The following is a 17666-nucleotide window of genomic DNA, read 5'->3' on the forward strand; positions in this document are numbered from 1 at the left end:
GACAGCAGATTGCCCCCTGCTAGCAGTGTGGGGGGAATGATATTCCCCCGGGCTTGCGGTAGAGAGGGAGGTGCTGGGGAAGGACAGCAGATTGACCCCTGCTAGCAGTGTGGGGAGAAGGATATTCCCCCGGGCTTGCGGTAGAGAGGGAGGTGCTGGGGTAAGGACAGCAGATTGCCCCCTGCTAGCAGTGTGGGGAGAAGGATATTCCCCCAGGCTTGCGGTAGAGAGGGAGGTGCTGGGGGAAGGACAGCAGATTGCCCCCTGCTAGCAGTGTGGGGAGAAGGATATTCCCCCGGGCTTGCGGTAGAGAGGGAGGTGCTGGGGGAAGGACAGCAGATTGCCCCCTGCTAGCAGTGTGGGGAGAAGGATATTCCCCTGGGCTTGCGGTAGAGAGGGAGGTGCTGGGGAAGGACAGCAGATTGCCCCCTGCTAGCAGTGTGGGGAGAAGGATATTCCCCCGGGCTTGCGGTAGAGAGGGAGGTGCTGGGGTAAGGACAGCAGATTGACCCCTGCTAGCAGTGTGGGGAGAAGGATATTCCCCCGGGCTTGCGGTAGAGAGGGAGGTGCTGGGGAAAGGACAGCAGATTGTCCCCTGCTAGCAATGTGGGGGGGAAGGATATTTCCCCGGGCTTGCGGTAGAGAGGGAGGTGCTGGGTAAGGACAGCAGATTGCCCGCTGCTAGCAGTGTGGGGAGAAGGATGTTCCCCCGGGCTTGGGGTAGAGAGGGAGGTGCTGGGGAAGGACAGCAGATTGCCCCCTGCTAGCAGTGTGGGGGGGAAGGATATTTCCCCCGGGCTTGCGGTAGAGAGGGAGGTGCTGGGGGAAGGACAGCAGATTGCCCCCTGCTAGCAGTGTGGGGGGGAAGGATATTTCCCCCGGGCTTGCGGTAGAGAGGGAGGTGCTGGGGAAGGACAGCAGATTGCCCCCTGCTAGCAGTGTGGGGGGGAAGGATATTCCCCCGGGCTTGCGGTAGAGAGGGAGGTGCTGGTTGCAGAAACATTGCCCGAATCTCAGAGAGCCCAGTCAGTGAGTATGCTCGCGATAGATTTGGGTGATTCAAGATATAGAGCAATACGGAGAGAGAGTTCAAGGACACCGTGTTGATCGGAGATCGGGTTGAATGGGGGAAACACTCAATTATTCTGACTCACAGGTGTTTTTGAGGCAACGTTTAACCCTCCTTCCTCGCTCCCTCGCTCCCCCCCCCCCCACGCTCTCCCCCCCCCCACGCTCTTTTCACAGGTTCCAATTACTATGTGAGAATTCTGAGCACCATCGATCGAGAGCTGCTGAAACCCAATGCTTCGGTTGCGCTCCACAAACACAGCAACGCCCTGGTTGATGTCCTTCCCCCGGAGGCTGACAGCAGTATCATGATGCTGACATCAGGTATGGGCTCGGGGAGCTACCGGATCGAGCGTCTGAGAGATGGACCAAGCATGCTGGCGGGAGGGGGCAAATCCTTTAAAGAAACAAAAACCGACGGGGTGACCTGATCGAGGGCATTAAATTCGAGAAGGATTTCAATAGGGTAGACGTTGATAAGTATGTTTCCACTTGTTTCAGGGAGTGTGGGGAGACCAAAGCTTGTGGGCATCGATATGTGACGGTCACTAATAAATCCAATGGGAAATTCAGGAGAAATGTTTTGGGGAGAGTGAGGACTCACCCCCCACCCCGGCGGGAGGTGAAGCGAATGTGGGACTTGCTCCCCTCGCGGGGAGTGGGGAGAATGTGGGACTTGTTCCCCATGCGGGGAGTGGGGAGAATGCGGGACTCGCTCTCACAGGAAGTGGGGAATATGTGGGACATGAGTTTTTATTTCACACACAGCGAGTTGTTGTGATCTGGAAGGTGCTGCCTGAAGGGCGGAGGAAGCAGATTCAACAGGAACATTCAAAAGGGGGAATTGGAGAAATACAACAAAATTTGTACGGTTATGATGGGGGAAGAGCAGGGGGAACCAGTGGGATAGATCGGTTGAAGAGTCACCACAGGAGATTCAGTGATTGCCTCTAACTCACAGATCAGAAACCCGACGTTCTGTACTCTGACATCGGAGGGATGGACATTCAGAAGCAGGAGGTGAGGGAGGCGGTGGAGCTGCCCCTCACTCACTTCGAACTCTACAAGCAGGTATGTGTTAAGAGGCAAGCACTATAATTCGGGGACCGTCTCCAGTAATCACGCCGCTCCGTGATCCCCGGTGATCCATTGTCACTCCATATCCAGGTCGCCACTGCTTAACATGAGCAGTTAACTTTCCTTGTCCCTATAGCAGCGGGGAGGAGGGGCAGGGTTGGCATTCAACCCGCTCTCCAGGGCCAGTTTTTGTCCCGTGACCCGTTCTGCCAAAAAGTCACTGGGATCTTGCTGTGTGTACACTCTACTGAGTTTCCAAAATCACAACCGTGACCCACTACAAAAATTGAGTCCCGTGCGCCCGCTCCCCGCCTTGGTGCGCCCGGTGCCTGCCACCCCCTCCTCCGTTTGTTTTGGGGGCCTGGTAGCTGAGGTGAAATTGCACTCCTCCCCCTGTCCTGTCTCCTGGGAAGCCCTGGTAAATGGCTGTTTCGATTCTTTTATTGTTGAGGGTACCTCTTCCCCAAGCGGGGTCGGGCTCAAACTGGATGAGCTGAGCTGTGTTTTTGTGGTTTTCAGATTGGCATCGATCCTCCGCGAGGGGTGCTGATGTACGGACCACCTGGATGTGGGAAGACTATGCTGGCCAAAGCCGTCGCTCACCATACGACAGGTAATTTGGTGACTCTCCCACTGCTAACCCGACTGGGCACCACATCTCCCTGATGCGCTTCCAGGGGTCCCTTGGCTGATGCGGGGAAAGTCCCAGAGAACCACTACCACCCACCCCCCGCTATTTGTCACTTCTCTATTTGTGTCCATTGTCCCTGGGATCGTTCCGTTACTATGTCGCCTATCCCGGAGATTGCCTCATTAGTATGCGGAATGTTCGTTTCGGTGCTGTCTGCTCTCTTAGCAGACAGAATACACATTGGATTGGTGCAACCTGCTTGTGCTGAAACATTGTCCATTTTAACCTGCAAGCTTTACGTTCCTCCATTTTGTATTTAGGGAATGGTCAACTTCGGTGGCTAAACTGGCTCCACCCAGCAATGATCTCATCTCCACAAACAAATTATCTCTGCATGTTGCAAAGCACATAAACTCCCCAGGGACTTTCCCAGTCAAACCACAGTTCATTAGCTCAGCCTGAAAAACACATTCCTTTGTCACTTTCACCTTCTGTCTGCTAAAAGCATCCAGGCCCTGCAAAATACAATTATTTTTGAAAAAACGATGTCCACTGCAGTCAAACACACTCTAATCCCAGTCTTTTAACCCTTACATTGTCGAATACTCCAAACCCAATATTCCTAAAGTCTTCTAATCGTCACAAAGACAATATTGATTGATTTTGATTTATTGTCACATGTACCGAAGTATAGTGTAAAGTATTTTTCTGCTGCCAAGGGGACGTACACAGTACGTACATAGTAGACAAAAAGAATAATCAACAGAGGACATTGACAAATGGTACATTGACAAATAGTGATTGGTTACAGTGCGGAACAAGAGGCCAAACAAAGCAAATACATGAGCAAGAGCAGCATAACGCACCGTGAATAGTGTTCTTACAGGGAACAGATCAGTCCGAAGGGGTGTCGTTGAGTCTTGTAGCTGTGGGGAAGATATTTATCTTGAGGGGTGGGGGTTGGGCAGCTCCGATTCATCAGAATGTTCCCAGGGCTGGAAGGGTTAAATTCCGAGGGCAGATCACACAGATGGGGCTTGTGTTCCCCCCGGTCTGGGAGAGAAGAGGGGGATCTGATTGAGGGGTAGGAGATGATTAAAGGATTCAAGAGGAACTTTCCTCTGGTGGGAGCGGGGATTCTGGAACAGGAAAGGGGCGGGGACAGCCCTCAAATAGGAACCAGAATGTTCAGGGGGTATTTCAGGAAACACTTCCTCCACAACAGGACAGTGGCTATCTGAAATGTTCTCTCCCCAAAATAAGCTGTTGAGCCTGGGAAGGGTGATTTTTGTCGGGTATGGGGATTAAGGGTTAGGGGGCCAAAGCGGCCAAATGGGGTGAAGATACAGATCTGACGTGGTCTGCTAAAGCAAATGAACAGACACGAGGGTCTGTGTGGCCTCCTCCTGTTCCTGAGCAAAAGGCTCGATGAGGCTCCAATGACACGGTGTGATCTATTTCCTGTTGCTTTTCTCTCGCTTACACAGCGGCTTTTATCCGTGTGGTCGGCTCGGAGTTTGTACAGAAGTACCTTGGGGAGGGACCTCGAATGGTTCGGGATGTCTTCAGACTGGCGAAGGAGAATGCTCCAGCGATCATCTTCATTGACGAGATTGACGCCATTGCAACTAAGCGTTTTGATGCCCAGACAGGGGGTAGGAAGACAGCACATTTTCGTCTCCACCTTGATAGCCTACTGACGTGCGGTTGCACAGCGTCGGAAACCCGCCTTAGCCCATAGATATCAGAGAAAATTTAGACTCTAATCCCACATCCCTCTCCCTATCCCTGTAACCTCCTCCAGCCCTTAGAATCCTCCCTATCTCTCTAACCTCCTCCAGTCCCCTCGACCCTCCCTATCTCTGGAACCTGCGTAAGCCCCTACAACCCTCCGAGATCGCGGGGCTCCTCCAAGTCCAACCTCTGGAGCATCCCCTGATTCCAATCGCTCCAACATTGGTGCCCCCCGAGCTCTGGAAATCCTAAAGCTCTCCGCGTCTCTCCCTCCCCATCTGGCCCCGCACCCCATCCAGCCCGCACCACGTCTCTGTCTCACCCTTCCCTTCACACCCACCCCGAATCTCTTGATCCCGGCTCCTGCTCCCACCCACTCTACTCCCTGTCTTCCTCCCTCCGGACCCTGCCTCTCCCCCCTCCCTCCCCCAGTTCCCATCCCCTCCCTGGACCCTCCTCTAGCCCCAGGTAATGTGTTTCGGGTTAAGCAGCCCGGACTGTTGAAGGTGCAGTGTGAATGGAGGTTGTGATGAATCTGAAATGAGAAGCTTTTTATTTGTTTTTTCTTGTCCTGGTGGGTCTTGCTATGAGCTGTTGTGTGTTTCAGCGGACAGAGAGGTGCAGAGAATCCTGCTGGAACTCCTTAACCAGATGGATGGCTTCGATCAGAACGTCAATGTCAAGGTACAGCAGCAAACAGGATGTGGGGTGAAGATTCACAGGGCGAAGTTTCTACCGTACGATGTGACACAGTTTTACGGGTCAGGTGTGATGCGGGGCAGCTCCTGCACAATCTGGAGAATGTCACAGAAATAGGGAGGGTCCAGAAGAAGTTCAAGAGATAGGGAGGGTTGTAGTGGCTGGAGGAGATTACAGTGATAGCGAGGGTTCTAGGGACTGGAGGAAATTGCAGAGATGGGGAATGTTGGGGCTGGAGGAGGTTACAGAGATAGTGGGGTGTGGAGGATGGAGGAGGTTGCAGAGATGGGCAATTTTGTCGAGGCTGGGGTAGGTGACAGGGAGGTTTGTATAGCTGGGGGAGATTACAGGGAGAGGGAAGGTTGTAGAGGCTGGAGGTGGTACCAGAGATAGGGAGGGTTGTAGAGTCTGGAGGAGGTTGCAAAGTTTGGGAGAGTTATATCATAGAATTTACAGTGCAGAAGGAGGCCATTCGGCCCATCGAGTCTGCACCGGCTCTTGGAAAGAGCACCCTACCCAAGGTCAACGCCCCCACCCTATCCCAATAACCCAGTAATCCCACCCAACACTAAGGGCAATTTTGGACACTAAGGGCAATTTACCATGGCCAATCCACCTAACCTAGACATCTTTGGACTGTGGGAGGAAACCGGAGCACCCGGAGAAAACCCACACACACACTGGGAGGATGTGCAGACTCCGCACAGACAGTGACCCAAGGCGGAATCGAACCTGGGTCCCTGGAGCTGTGAAGCCATGGTGCTATCCACAATGCTACCGTGCTGCAGGAAGTTATAGGGTTAGGAAGGGTTGTAGGGCTCGAGCAGATGACAGATTGGAGGGAGGGTTGTCAGGGCTGGAGGAAGTTAGAGAGATAGGGAGGGTTCTAGGGACTATAGAAGGTTAGTGAGATAGGGAAGGTTCTTGGGGCTGGTGGAGGTTAAAGAGATACGGAGGGTTGTGGGGGCTGGTGGAGGTTAAAGAGATAGGGAGGGTTGTAACGGCTGGAGAGGTTAAAGAGATCTGGAGGTTTGTAGGGGCAGGACAGGGTTACAAAGATCGGGAGGGTTGTTGGGACCGGGTAAGCTTAGAGTTGGGGAGGGTTGTAGGTCTGGGGGAGGTTACAGAGATGGGCAGTGTTGTAGGGGCTGGAGGTTAAAGGGAGAGAGCTATTGGGGCTGGAGGAAGTTCAAGAAAAGGGGTTGGGCAGAATACTGGGGCAGTGGTTAGCACTGCTGCCTCATGGCATGGAAGACCCGGGTTTGATCCTGGCCCCAGGTCACTGTCCATTTGGAGTTTGCACATTCTCTCCATGTTTGCATTGGTCTCCCCGCCATAACCCAAAAGATTTTTTTTTTTTTTTATAAATTTAGATTACCCAATTATTTTTTTTCCAATTAAGGGGCAATTTAGCATGGCCAATCCACCTACTCTGCACATTTTTGGGTTGTGGGGGCGAAACCCATGCAGACACGGGGAGAATGTGCAAACTCCACACAGACAGTGACCCAGAGCCGGGATCGAACCTGGGACCTCAGCGCCGTGAGGCGGTTGTGCTAACCACTAGGTCCATAACCCAAAGATGTGCAAGCTAGCCAGATTGGCCACACTAAATTGCCCTTTAATTGGAAAAAAATTAATTGGATACTCATAAGAAAAATAAAGAGATAGGGTTGTTGGGGCTGAAGGAGGTTACAGGCATAGGGAGGATTGTAGGTGCTGGAGTAGGGTACCGAGATGAGGAGGGTTAAGAACAAAAACAATTGCAGCAGAGCAACAGACCATTTGGCCCTCCAAGCCTGCACTGGCCATGATGCACGTCTGAACTAAAACCCCCTACCGGGGACCATATCCCTCCATCCCCATCCTATTCATGTATTTGTCAAGATGTCACTTAAACGTCACTATCGTATCTGCGTCCACTACCTCCCCCCAGCAACAGGTTCCAGGCTCGTCTTGTATATCTCTTTTAAAGCCCCTCACACCAATACCCCCTAGTACTTGACTCTTCCACCCTGGGAAAATACGTCTGACTGCCATGCCCCTCATGATCTTGTAGACATCTATAAGGTCACCCTTTAAACTCCCGTCATTCCAATGAGAACAAAGCAAGTTCCTCCAACCTCTCCTCATATCTAATGCCTTCCATACAAGGGAACATACTGATAAATGTTTTCTGTACCCTCTCCAAAGCATCCACATCCTTCTGGTAGTCTGGCGACCAGAATTGCACACTGTATTCCAAGTGCGCCCTAACTAACGTTCTATAAAGCTGCAACATGACTTGCCAATTTTTAAACTCCATGCCCTGGCCAATGAAGGCAAGTATGCCGTATGCCTTCTTGACTACCTCCTCCACCTGCATTGCCACTTTCAGTGACCTGTGCACCTGTACACCCAGATCCCTCCGCCTATAAATATTCTGGAGGGCTCTGCCATTTACTGTATATTCCCTACCTGCATTAGACCTCACATTTGTCCTGATTAAACCCATCTGCCATCTCTCCGCCCGTCTCCAACTGATCTATATCATCTGTGTCATCTGCAAACTTACTAATCAAACCAATTACATTTTTCCACCAAATCATTTGTCTGTACTACAAACTGCAGAGGTCCCAGCACTGATCCCAAGAACGCCACTAGGCACAGCCCTCCATTCAGAAACGCACCAGTTGTCTTCTGTGACCGAGCCAGTTCTTTATCCATCTTGCCAGCTCATCTCTGATCCCGTGCGACTTCACCTTTTGTATCAGTCTGCCATGAATTACCTTGTCAAAGACCTTACTGAAATCCATGTAGACAATATCCAATGCCTACCCTCATCGATCAGCTTCATCACTTCCTCAAAAAACTTGATCAAGTTAGTGAGACACGACCTCTCCCTCACAAAATCATATTGCCTCTCGCTAATACGTCCATTTATTGGGAGTAAATCCTGTCTCGAAGAATCCACTCCAATTATTTCCCTACCACTGACGTAAGGCTCACTGACCTTAATTACCTGGATTATCCTTGCTATCCTTCTTAAACAAAGGAACAACATTGGCTATTTTCCAAACCGAGGGACCTCCCCTGTAGCCAATGAGGATACAAAGATTACTCTCAAGGCCTCATCAATTTCCTCCCTTGCCCCTCTCACTATTCTGCGGTCTATCCCATCAGGCTCTGGGGACTTGTCTACCGTAATGTTTTTCAAGACCCCCCAATACCACCACCTTTTTGATTTCAACATGACCCCAACTATCTAAAAACCAGAGCACCGGGAGGAAACCTACGCACACACAGGGAGAACATACAGACTCCGCACAGACAGTGACCCAAGCCGGGAATCGAACCTGGGACCAGGAGTCATGAAGCAACAGTGCTAACCACTCTGATACCATGCTGCCCAGTACGGCCCCTTCCCTAGTTGGACTATATACATACTGTTTCAAGAAGCCTTCATGGATGCTGCTTATAAACTCTGATCCATACACGCCCCCAGCACTGAGAGTCCCAGTCAATATAGGGAAAGTCAAAATCACCCACCACAACAATCCTGTTACTTTTACACCTTGTAAAAATCTGCCTACATATCTGCTCTATCTCCCGCCGGCTGTTGGGAGGCCTATAATAAACTCCCAACATTGTCACTACACCCTTCCTATTCCTGAGCTCTACCCATATTGCCTCACTGTATGAGCCCTCTGAGGTGTCCTTCTGCTGTACAGCTGTGATATTCTCCTTAACAAGTAGTGCAACTGCCCCACCCCTTTTACATCCCCCTCTGTCCAGCCTGAAACATCTGTATCCAAGAGCGTTAAGCTGCCAATCCTGTCCTCCCCTTAACCAAGCCTCTGTAATGGCAACAACATCATAGTTCCAAGTACTAATCCAAGCTCTCAGTTCACCTGCCTTACCTGTTACACTTCTCGCATTGAAACAAATGCACTTCAGTCCACCAGATCCTCTTTGATCAGCAACCACACCCTGCCTGCTCTTTCTCTGAGTCTTACTGACCCCCTTCTCCAGTTCCTCTTCAGTTAATTCACCGTTGCTTTTATTCCTACCCCCTGCCAAACTAGTTTAAATCCTCCCGTGTGACACTGCCCCTGCAGTTTAGATTCAATCCATCCTTCTTGTACAGGTCCCACTTGCCCCGGAAGAGATCCCAATGGTCCAGATATCTGAAACCCTCCCTCCTCCACCAGCTGTTTTGCCACGTGTTGAGCTGTCCTATCCTCTTATTTCTAGCCTCACTGGCACATGGCACAGGGAGTAATCCTGAGATTACAAACTTAGAGGTCCTGCTGTTTAACTTTCTACCCAACTCCCTAAACTGCAGGACCTCGTCACTCTTCCTACCTATGCCGTTAGTATCTATGTGTACCACGACCTCTGGCTGTTCACCCCCTCTTCAGAATGCTTTCTGCCTGTTCAGAGACATCCTGGATGCTGGCACCAGGGAAACAACATAACATCTTGGAGTCTATTGCTCTTGTGCTCTTTGTCCCTCCCTTCTTTACAACAGAGCCAGCCATGGTGCCACTGTTCTGGCTGCTGCTGTTGTTTCCCCCTGATAGGCCATCTCCCCCCAACAGTATCCAAAACGGTATACTTGTCAGAGAGGTGGACGATCACAGGGGATTCGTGCACTGACTGCCTGCCCCTTCTAGCGGTCACCCATCTATCTGCCTGTCCCTTATGTGTCACCACATCACTAATAACCCTGTCTATGATGCTTTCTGCCACCTTCATGCTCCTAACTGCATCAACTGCTGCCCCAACCTAACCATGCAGTCTGAAAGGAGCTGTAATTGGGTGCACTTCCTGCAGATGCAGTCATCCGACACGCTGGAAGCATCACGTAGCTCCCACATCTCACAAGTGCAGCATTTAACCCCACTGACCAACATTTGTATCACCAATTAAATTAGTTAAGAAAATTTATTAGACTTTTACCTTCACTTATTGCTCAGATACCCGTGGTAAGTCACTTACCTTCCCAGGATGCTCTCTGGATATCCCTGCAGATTAGGGGCTGGATGAGGTTACAGAGATGAGGGAGCGTTGTAGTGGCTGGAGGAGGCTACAGCGATAGAGAGGGTTGTTGGGGCTGGGTAAGCTTAGAGTTGATGAGGGTTGTAGGTCTGGGAGAGGTTACAGAGATAGGAAGGGTCATCGGGGTTTGAGGAAATTAGATGGGAGAGGGTTGTAGCGGCTGGAGGAGGTTAAAGAGATAGGGTTGAGCAGTACAGTGGCGCAGTGGTTAGCACTGCTGCCTCACGGCCCTGCGGACACGGATTCGATCCTGGCCCCGGGTCATGGTCGTTGTGGAGTTGGCTATTCACCCCATGTTTTCATATGTCTCACCTCCCACAACCCAAAGATGGGCAGGCTAGCTGGATTAGCTACACTAAATTGGAAAAAATAATTGGATAGTCTAAATTTATCAGAAAAGTCAATAGAGATTGGGTTTAAGGGGATGGAGGAGGTGACAGAGATAGGGAGGGTTGTCGGGGCTGTGCAGGTTTCAAAGATAAGGAAGGGGTATAGGTGCTGAAGCAGATTACTGATAGGGGCTGGAGGAGGTTACAGAGATGGGCAATGTTGCAAGGCTTGGAGGAGGTTCAAGAGATAAGGAGGGGTGTTGGGGGATGGTGGAAGTTGTAGATATAGGGAGGGCTGGAGGAGGTTACAGAGATAGGGAGTGTTGTAAGGGATAGAGGAGGTTACAGAGATGGGGAGTGTTGTTGGGGCTGGAGGAGGTTACAGAGATGGGGAGTGTTGTTGGGGCTGGAGGAGGTTACAGAGATAGGGAGTGTTGTTGGGGCTGGAGGAGGTTACAGAGATAGGGAGGGTTGTTGGGGCTGGAGGAGGTTACAGAGATAGGGAGTGTTGTTGGGGCTGGAGGAGGTTACAGAGATGGGGAGGGGTGTTGGTGATGGAGGGCGTTACAGTGAGAGTGAGTTGTAGGGGCTGGAGGAGATTTCCGAGATGGGGAGTGTTGTCTGCTCTGGAGGAGGTTCCAAAAATGGCGAGGGTTGTAGGGGCTGGAGCAGATTACAGACAGGAGGGAGGGCTGCTGGGGCTGGAGAAGGTTAGAGATAGGGAGGGTTCTAGGGGCTGGAGGCATTTGCAGTGATAGAACATAGAACAGTACAGCACAGAACAGGCCCTTCGGCCCTCAATGTTGTGCCGAGCCATGATCGCCCTACTCAAACCCACGTATCCACCCTATACCCGTAACCCAACAACTCCTCCCCCTTAACCTTACTATTAGGACACTACGGGCAATTTAGCATGGCCAATCCACCTAACCCGCACATCTTTGGACAGTAGGAGGAAACCGGAGCACCCGGAGGAAACCCACGCACACACGGGGAGGACGTGCAGACTCCGCACAGACAGTGACCCAGCCGGGAATCGAACCTGGGACCCTGGAGCTGTGAAGCATTTATGCTAACCACAATGCTACCGTGCTGCCCACTGATGGGAGTGTTGTAGTGCCTGGAGAAGGTTACAGAGAAAGGGAGGGTTGTTTGGGTTCGAGGAGGTTACAGCGACTGAGTTATTCCCATAATCTGCCTTAAATGATGCACAGATTATTGATTCATGAGTGTAAAAACTTTCACTTTGGAAATGTGGCATGGTCAGTAAACGGCGATGTCAGCTTTCCCTCGGTTGGTGGCGCTGTTGCCTCTGTTTTACTTGGAGTGTTTTGAGTAAAAGAATGTTTTGTTCGCGTCAGCGATTATAATGCATCAGCAAGGAACGAGAGCTGGACAAGGCCAATTGGCCCCTCGAGCCTGCTCTCCCTGGCCAATGCTATAGAAACAAAGAGAGAGAAAAAATTACAGCACAGGAACAGGCCCTTCGGCCCTCCGAGCCTACGCCAATCCAGATCCTTTATCTAAACCTGTCGCCTATTTTCCAAGGATCTGCTTCCCTCTGTTCCCCGCCCGTTCATAAATCTGTCAAGATGCATCTTCAATGATGCTATCGTGCCCACCTCTACCACCTTCGCTGGCAAAGCGTTCCAGGCACCCACCATCCTCTGTAAAAAAACTTTCCACATCTTTGGGGTGTGGGGGTGAAACCCATGCAGACACTGGCCTTTATCCAATGTCACTGAAAACCGGTGATCTGGGGTATGGAGGTGTGTGGGTCCTTGCTGTGCGGAGATTGGGATGTACCAAAGAAATGTCCCTATTGTCCTCCTGCAACCACACACACACACACACACACACACATATTTAGTTGCCGATCTTGCCCTTCCCTCAACCAAGTCTCAGTAATACCAATAACATCATATTCCCAGGTACTAATCCAAGCCCTAAATTCATCTGCCTTACCTGCTAAACTTGCATTAAAACAAATGCACCTCAGATCATCTGTCCCCTCGCATTCATCATCTCATCCCTGTCTACTCTTCCCCTTAGTCACATTGGGTTTATTATCTAGTACCTTATTGGCTTTAGTTGCTGCCTCTTCACTGACCTCTAACTTCCTAATCTGGTTCCCATCCCCCTGCCACATTAGTTTAAAACCTCCCGAACAGTGTTAGCAAAAGCATCCCCTAGGACATTGGTTCCAGTCCTACCCAGGTGTAGACCATCTGATTTGTAATGGTCCCACCACCCCCCAGAATCGGTTCCAATGTCCCAAAAATCAGAACCCCTCCCACCTGCACCATCTCTCAAGCCATGTATTCATTCTGACTATTCTTGAATTTCTACTCTGACTGTCTTGTGGCACTGGTAGCAATTCTGCGATTACTACCTTTGAGGTCCTACTTTTTAACTTATCTCCTAACTCCCTAAATTCTGATTGTAGGACCTCATCCTGTATTTTACCTATATCGTTGGTGCCTATATGCACCACGACAACTGGCTGTTCAACCTCCCCTTCCAGTATATCCTGCAGCCGATCTGAGACATCCCTGACCCGTGCACCTGGGAGGCAACATACCATTCGGGAGTCTCGTTTTCGATCACAGAAGCGCCATCTACTCCCCTTACGATTGAATCCCCTATGACTATAGCCATGCCAGTCTTTTTCCCGCCCTTCTGTGCAGCAGAGTCAGCCACGGTGCCATGAGCCTGACTACTACTGCCTTCCCCTGGTGAGTCATCTCGCCCAACAGTATCCAAAACGGTATACCTGTTTTGGAGTGAGATGACCGCAGGGGACACCTGCACTGCCTTCCTGCTCTTTCTCTGCCTTTTGGTCACCCATTCCCTGTCTCCCTCACCAATCCTAATCTGTGGTGTGACCAATTCGCTGAACGTGCTATCCACAACCTCAGTATCGCGGATGCTCCAAAGTGAGTCCATCCGCAGCTCCAGGGCCGTCATGCGATCTAACAGGAGCTGCAGCTGGACACACTTCCCGCACATGAAGGAGTCAGGGGCATCGGCCGTGCCCCTGAACTCCCACATTGAGCACGAGGAGCATAACACAGGTCTGGGATTTCCTGCCATTTTTACACTTTACCTTAACTGATTACAAATGTAATATCAAATAATGAATAAGTGAAAGGAATAAAGATTTTACTTGCCAATCACAATACTTACCAACACACAGAGTTAAATTTCTCCCAGCAACTGCTAATTGGAGTATTTTCCTTACCAGCCAATCAGGTCACTGCTTTGCTGTGATGTCACTCTTCAAAGTAAGTTTTTAAAGAGGTAAACTTACCTTCCCGACGACCCTGGCCGCTGTTCACGCCGAAAATCTGAATGCCACTTCTCCGGCAGCTGTGTCCCCGCTGCTCTCCTCGCGCTCTTTCACTGTGTCCCCGCCGCTCTCCTCGCGCTCTTTCACTGTGTCTCCACCGCTCTCCTCGCGCTCTTTCACTGTGTCACTATAGATATACTCCACGTTGAGGCCCGGGCCGAATAGTCCCACCATCCGAATGGCTGACGCTTCATCCTGGGACTGTGGTGCCCCTTCATCCTGGGACTGTGGTGCCCCTCCCCCCAGTTCCAGAGTGCGTGTGTGCGTCCCCCCCCCTCGGTACTGACAATGCAACATTCCCTCCGAACTAACCCTCTGACTGTGCAGCACTTCGTCCATACTGACCCCCTCTGACAGTGCAGCACTCCCTCAGTACTGACTCTTTGACAGTGCAGCACTCCCCCAGTACTGACCCTCCGACAGTGCAGCCCTCCCTCAGTACTGACCCCCTCTGACAGTGCAGCACTCCCTCAGTACTGACTCTTTGACAGTGCAGAACTCCCCCAGTACTGACCCACTGACAGTGCAGCACTCCCTCAGTACTGACCCCCTCTGACAGTGCAGCTCTCCCTCAGTACTGACCCCCTCTGACAGTGCAGCACTCCCTCAGCACTGACCCTCTGACAGTGCAGCACTCCCTCAGTACTGATCCTCTGAAATCTCCACACTCTGTTGTTTCTCTGGCTTTGCTGACAGTTGTTGAACAGCCACCCTACTCTCCTGTCTCTCATCCTCTACAGGTGATCATGGCGACGAACCGAGCGGATACTTTGGACCCAGCCCTGCTCCGACCTGGGCGCCTCGATCGTAAGATTGAGTTCCCGCTCCCGGACAGGCGCCAGAAGCGACTGATCTTCACCACCATCACTGGCAAGATGAACCTGTCGGAAGAAGTGGACCTCGAGGATTGTATCCTTTTCTGCACATCTCAGGGAGGTGGCTGGGGGGGTTGCACGGTTGCTGGCGCGTGGCAGGGGTGTCCTGTAATCACTACTAATCACCCAGCAGAGTTAGAGTTATTTGTACCAGCAAAACCACCTGACATAGAACCACGCTATCTCCCCTCGTTATTTCCTCCACCCTGCTGGGTCTGGGGGAGAGGGGGGGGGGGGCGTCTTATTACAGCGAGTCGCATTTATATAGTGCGCAAACATCCCAAAAGCAGCCTGTGGAGTGCTACCCTCGGTGCCCATCAAAACTGCTGAGAGGATGTTTTCCCTCCTCCAGGATCAGAGGGCATTATCCCCGAATGAGGAGGATCGTCCCATTTAAGACCGAGATGAGGCAAGTGGTGAGGGTGACACTTTGGTAGGTAGAATAAAGGAATACTTGAATAATCGGATCTCTACGGTGCAGAGGGAGACCATTGAGCCCGTCAAGTCCGCATCAACCCTCCAAAAGAGCACCCTACCCAAGCCCACTCTCCCCTGCCCTGTCCCCTAACCAAACTGCACATCTTTGGACTGTGGTAAACTGGAACACCCGGAGGAAACCCGTGTAGACATTGGGAGAGCATGCAAATTCCACTAAATGTTACCCAAGGCTGGGAATCAAACCTGGCGCTGTGAGGCAGCAGTGCTGACCACTGCCACCATGCCGCACCAAATGGAGAAAGACTGCAGAACGTTACAGCTCATAGGGATTTGGGGGTCCTCGTGCATAAATCACAAAAAGCTAGCATGCAAGATCAGCAGGTAATAGGGAAGGCAAATGGAATGTGAGCCTTTATTTCAAAGGAATGGAGTATAAAAATAGGAAATCAAGCTAAAACTACACAAGGCACTCGTTGAACCACACTTGAAACACTGAATGGTTTTGGTCCCCTTATGCAAGGAAAGATGTACTGGTATTGGAAGCAGTAGTGAAGGTTCACTGCGTCGAACCCTGGTACGGAGGGATTTGCATATGAGGAGCGGTTGAGTGGGTTAGGTCTGTAATGGAGAAGAATAAGAGGTGACCTTGTTGAGACATAAGTATTCTCGGGGGGCTTGACAGGGTAGATGCTGAGAGGTTGTTTTCCTCTTGTGGGAGAGTCTCGGACCAGAGGGCATAATCTCAGAGTAAGGGAGTCGTCCATTTAAAACAGATGAGGAATATCTTCTCTGAGGGTAGTGAATCTGCGGAATTCATACCTCAGAGAGCTGTGGAGGCTGGCTTGTTAAGTATGTTCAAGGCTGAGAGACAGATTTTTAATCAGAGGGGATAAGGCGGGAAAGTCAATTTGAGGATTATCATATTGAGGCAGTGTCGTGGTAATGTCGCTGGATTAGTAATCCAGAGGCCCGTGTTCGAATCCCATCAGGGCAGATGGGGCAATTTGAATTTTTTTTTAAATGTTGAATTAAAAGTCTAATGATGACCACGGAACCATTGCCGATTGTTGTAAAGACCCATCTGCTTCACTAATGTCCTCTTTAGGGAAGGGAGGCTGTCATCCTTGCCATGTCTGACCGACATGTGATTCCAGATCCATAGCAATGTGGTTGACTCTTAAATGACCTCTGGGATAGGCAATAAATGCTGGGCCCAGCCAACAACCCCCATATTCCATGAACGAATGAATAAAAGATCAGTCATTATCTCATTGAATGGAGCAGACACGAAGCTCCTTCAGCTTCTACCTGTGGTCTTGCGGTCTACTTCATCACGGACGAATAGACACCGGTTCACAGTAATGGTCAAAGGAAGTAAAAGTGATGTGAGGACGGGTAGAATGTTTTTCAGCCAACACACATCCATGGTCAGGACATGCTCTCGCATTCGGAAGTTTATTAATTTACGGGCTGTGGGCATTGCCCATTGTCGTCGTTGGGGCAGTTGAGAGTCAACCACGTCGCTGCGAAGGGGATCTGGAGTCACATTTGGGCCAGGCCGGGTTAGAGTTCCCCCCCCCCCCCCCCCCCCCCCTTGCAGGAGTGCCAACAAGCGTACGAGTTTTACAATCGCTTCGCGGTCGCTGATTGTCAGACTATTTAAGTTTTATTTGAGTTCAGATTTCACCGTCTACCTTGGCGGGGCTTCGAACCCAGGTCTCCAAAACTCACTATCCCCTAGATTTTCCCCTGGGGAAAGGATATTGCAGTTGAAAGGCAGAGGAAGTGGGCGGGGGCAGTGCAGGGTAACGGGTCTTTTGGTCCCCTCGCACTTTTCCGCACCTCGGGACATCCCGAAGACATCCATGGCTGACGCAGAACCTTTCTTTTCAAATTGGGTCACTGTTCAAATGTAGGAAACGCAGCAGCCAATTTGCGCAAAGCAAGATCTCAAAAGCAGTGTGGTAATGACTGAGTCATTCATGGATGTATATATATATAGATTTTTCTTAATATAAATTTAGAGTACCCAATTATTATTATTTTTTCAATTAAGGGGCAATTTAACGTGACCAATCCTCTTAACCTGCATATCTTTGGGTTGTGGAGGCAAACCTACAGTCACGGGGCGCTATATGATTGACAACTCCAAATCCCCTGCCCACTCAATCAACCCCAAACCTGACAGTGCAGCACTCCCTCAGTACTGACCCTCTGACAGTGCAGTGCTCCCTCAGTACTGACCCTCTGACAGTGCAGCGCTCCCTCAGTACTGACCCTCTGACAGTGCAGCGCTCCCTCAGTACTGACCCTCTGACAGTGCAGCGCTCCCTCAGTACTGACCCTCTGACAGTGCAGCGCTCCCTCAGTACTGACGCTCCGACAGTGCAGCACTCCCTCAGTCCTCACCCTCTGACAGTGCAGCA

At 50.9% G+C, this 17666-nt stretch overlaps 1 protein-coding gene across 1 annotated transcript in view; it reads left to right on the top strand.

Moving 5' to 3' along the window:
- The window catches only part of psmc4 (proteasome 26S subunit, ATPase 4), a 30072-nt gene that overhangs the window by 8505 nt on the left and 3901 nt on the right, over nt 1-17666 (top strand). Inside the window, exons 4-9 of the mRNA XM_038814357.1 lie at nt 1246-1392; nt 2030-2139; nt 2665-2758; nt 4264-4431; nt 5118-5194; nt 14668-14836. Coding sequence (XP_038670285.1) covers nt 1246-1392; nt 2030-2139; nt 2665-2758; nt 4264-4431; nt 5118-5194; nt 14668-14836 — 765 coding nt within the window. The remainder of the gene's footprint in view (nt 1-1245; nt 1393-2029; nt 2140-2664; nt 2759-4263; nt 4432-5117; nt 5195-14667; nt 14837-17666) is intronic.

Source organism: Scyliorhinus canicula, chromosome 12 (genome assembly GCF_902713615.1).
Source record: "Scyliorhinus canicula chromosome 12, sScyCan1.1, whole genome shotgun sequence".
Lineage (NCBI taxonomy): Eukaryota > Metazoa > Chordata > Chondrichthyes > Carcharhiniformes > Scyliorhinidae > Scyliorhinus > Scyliorhinus canicula.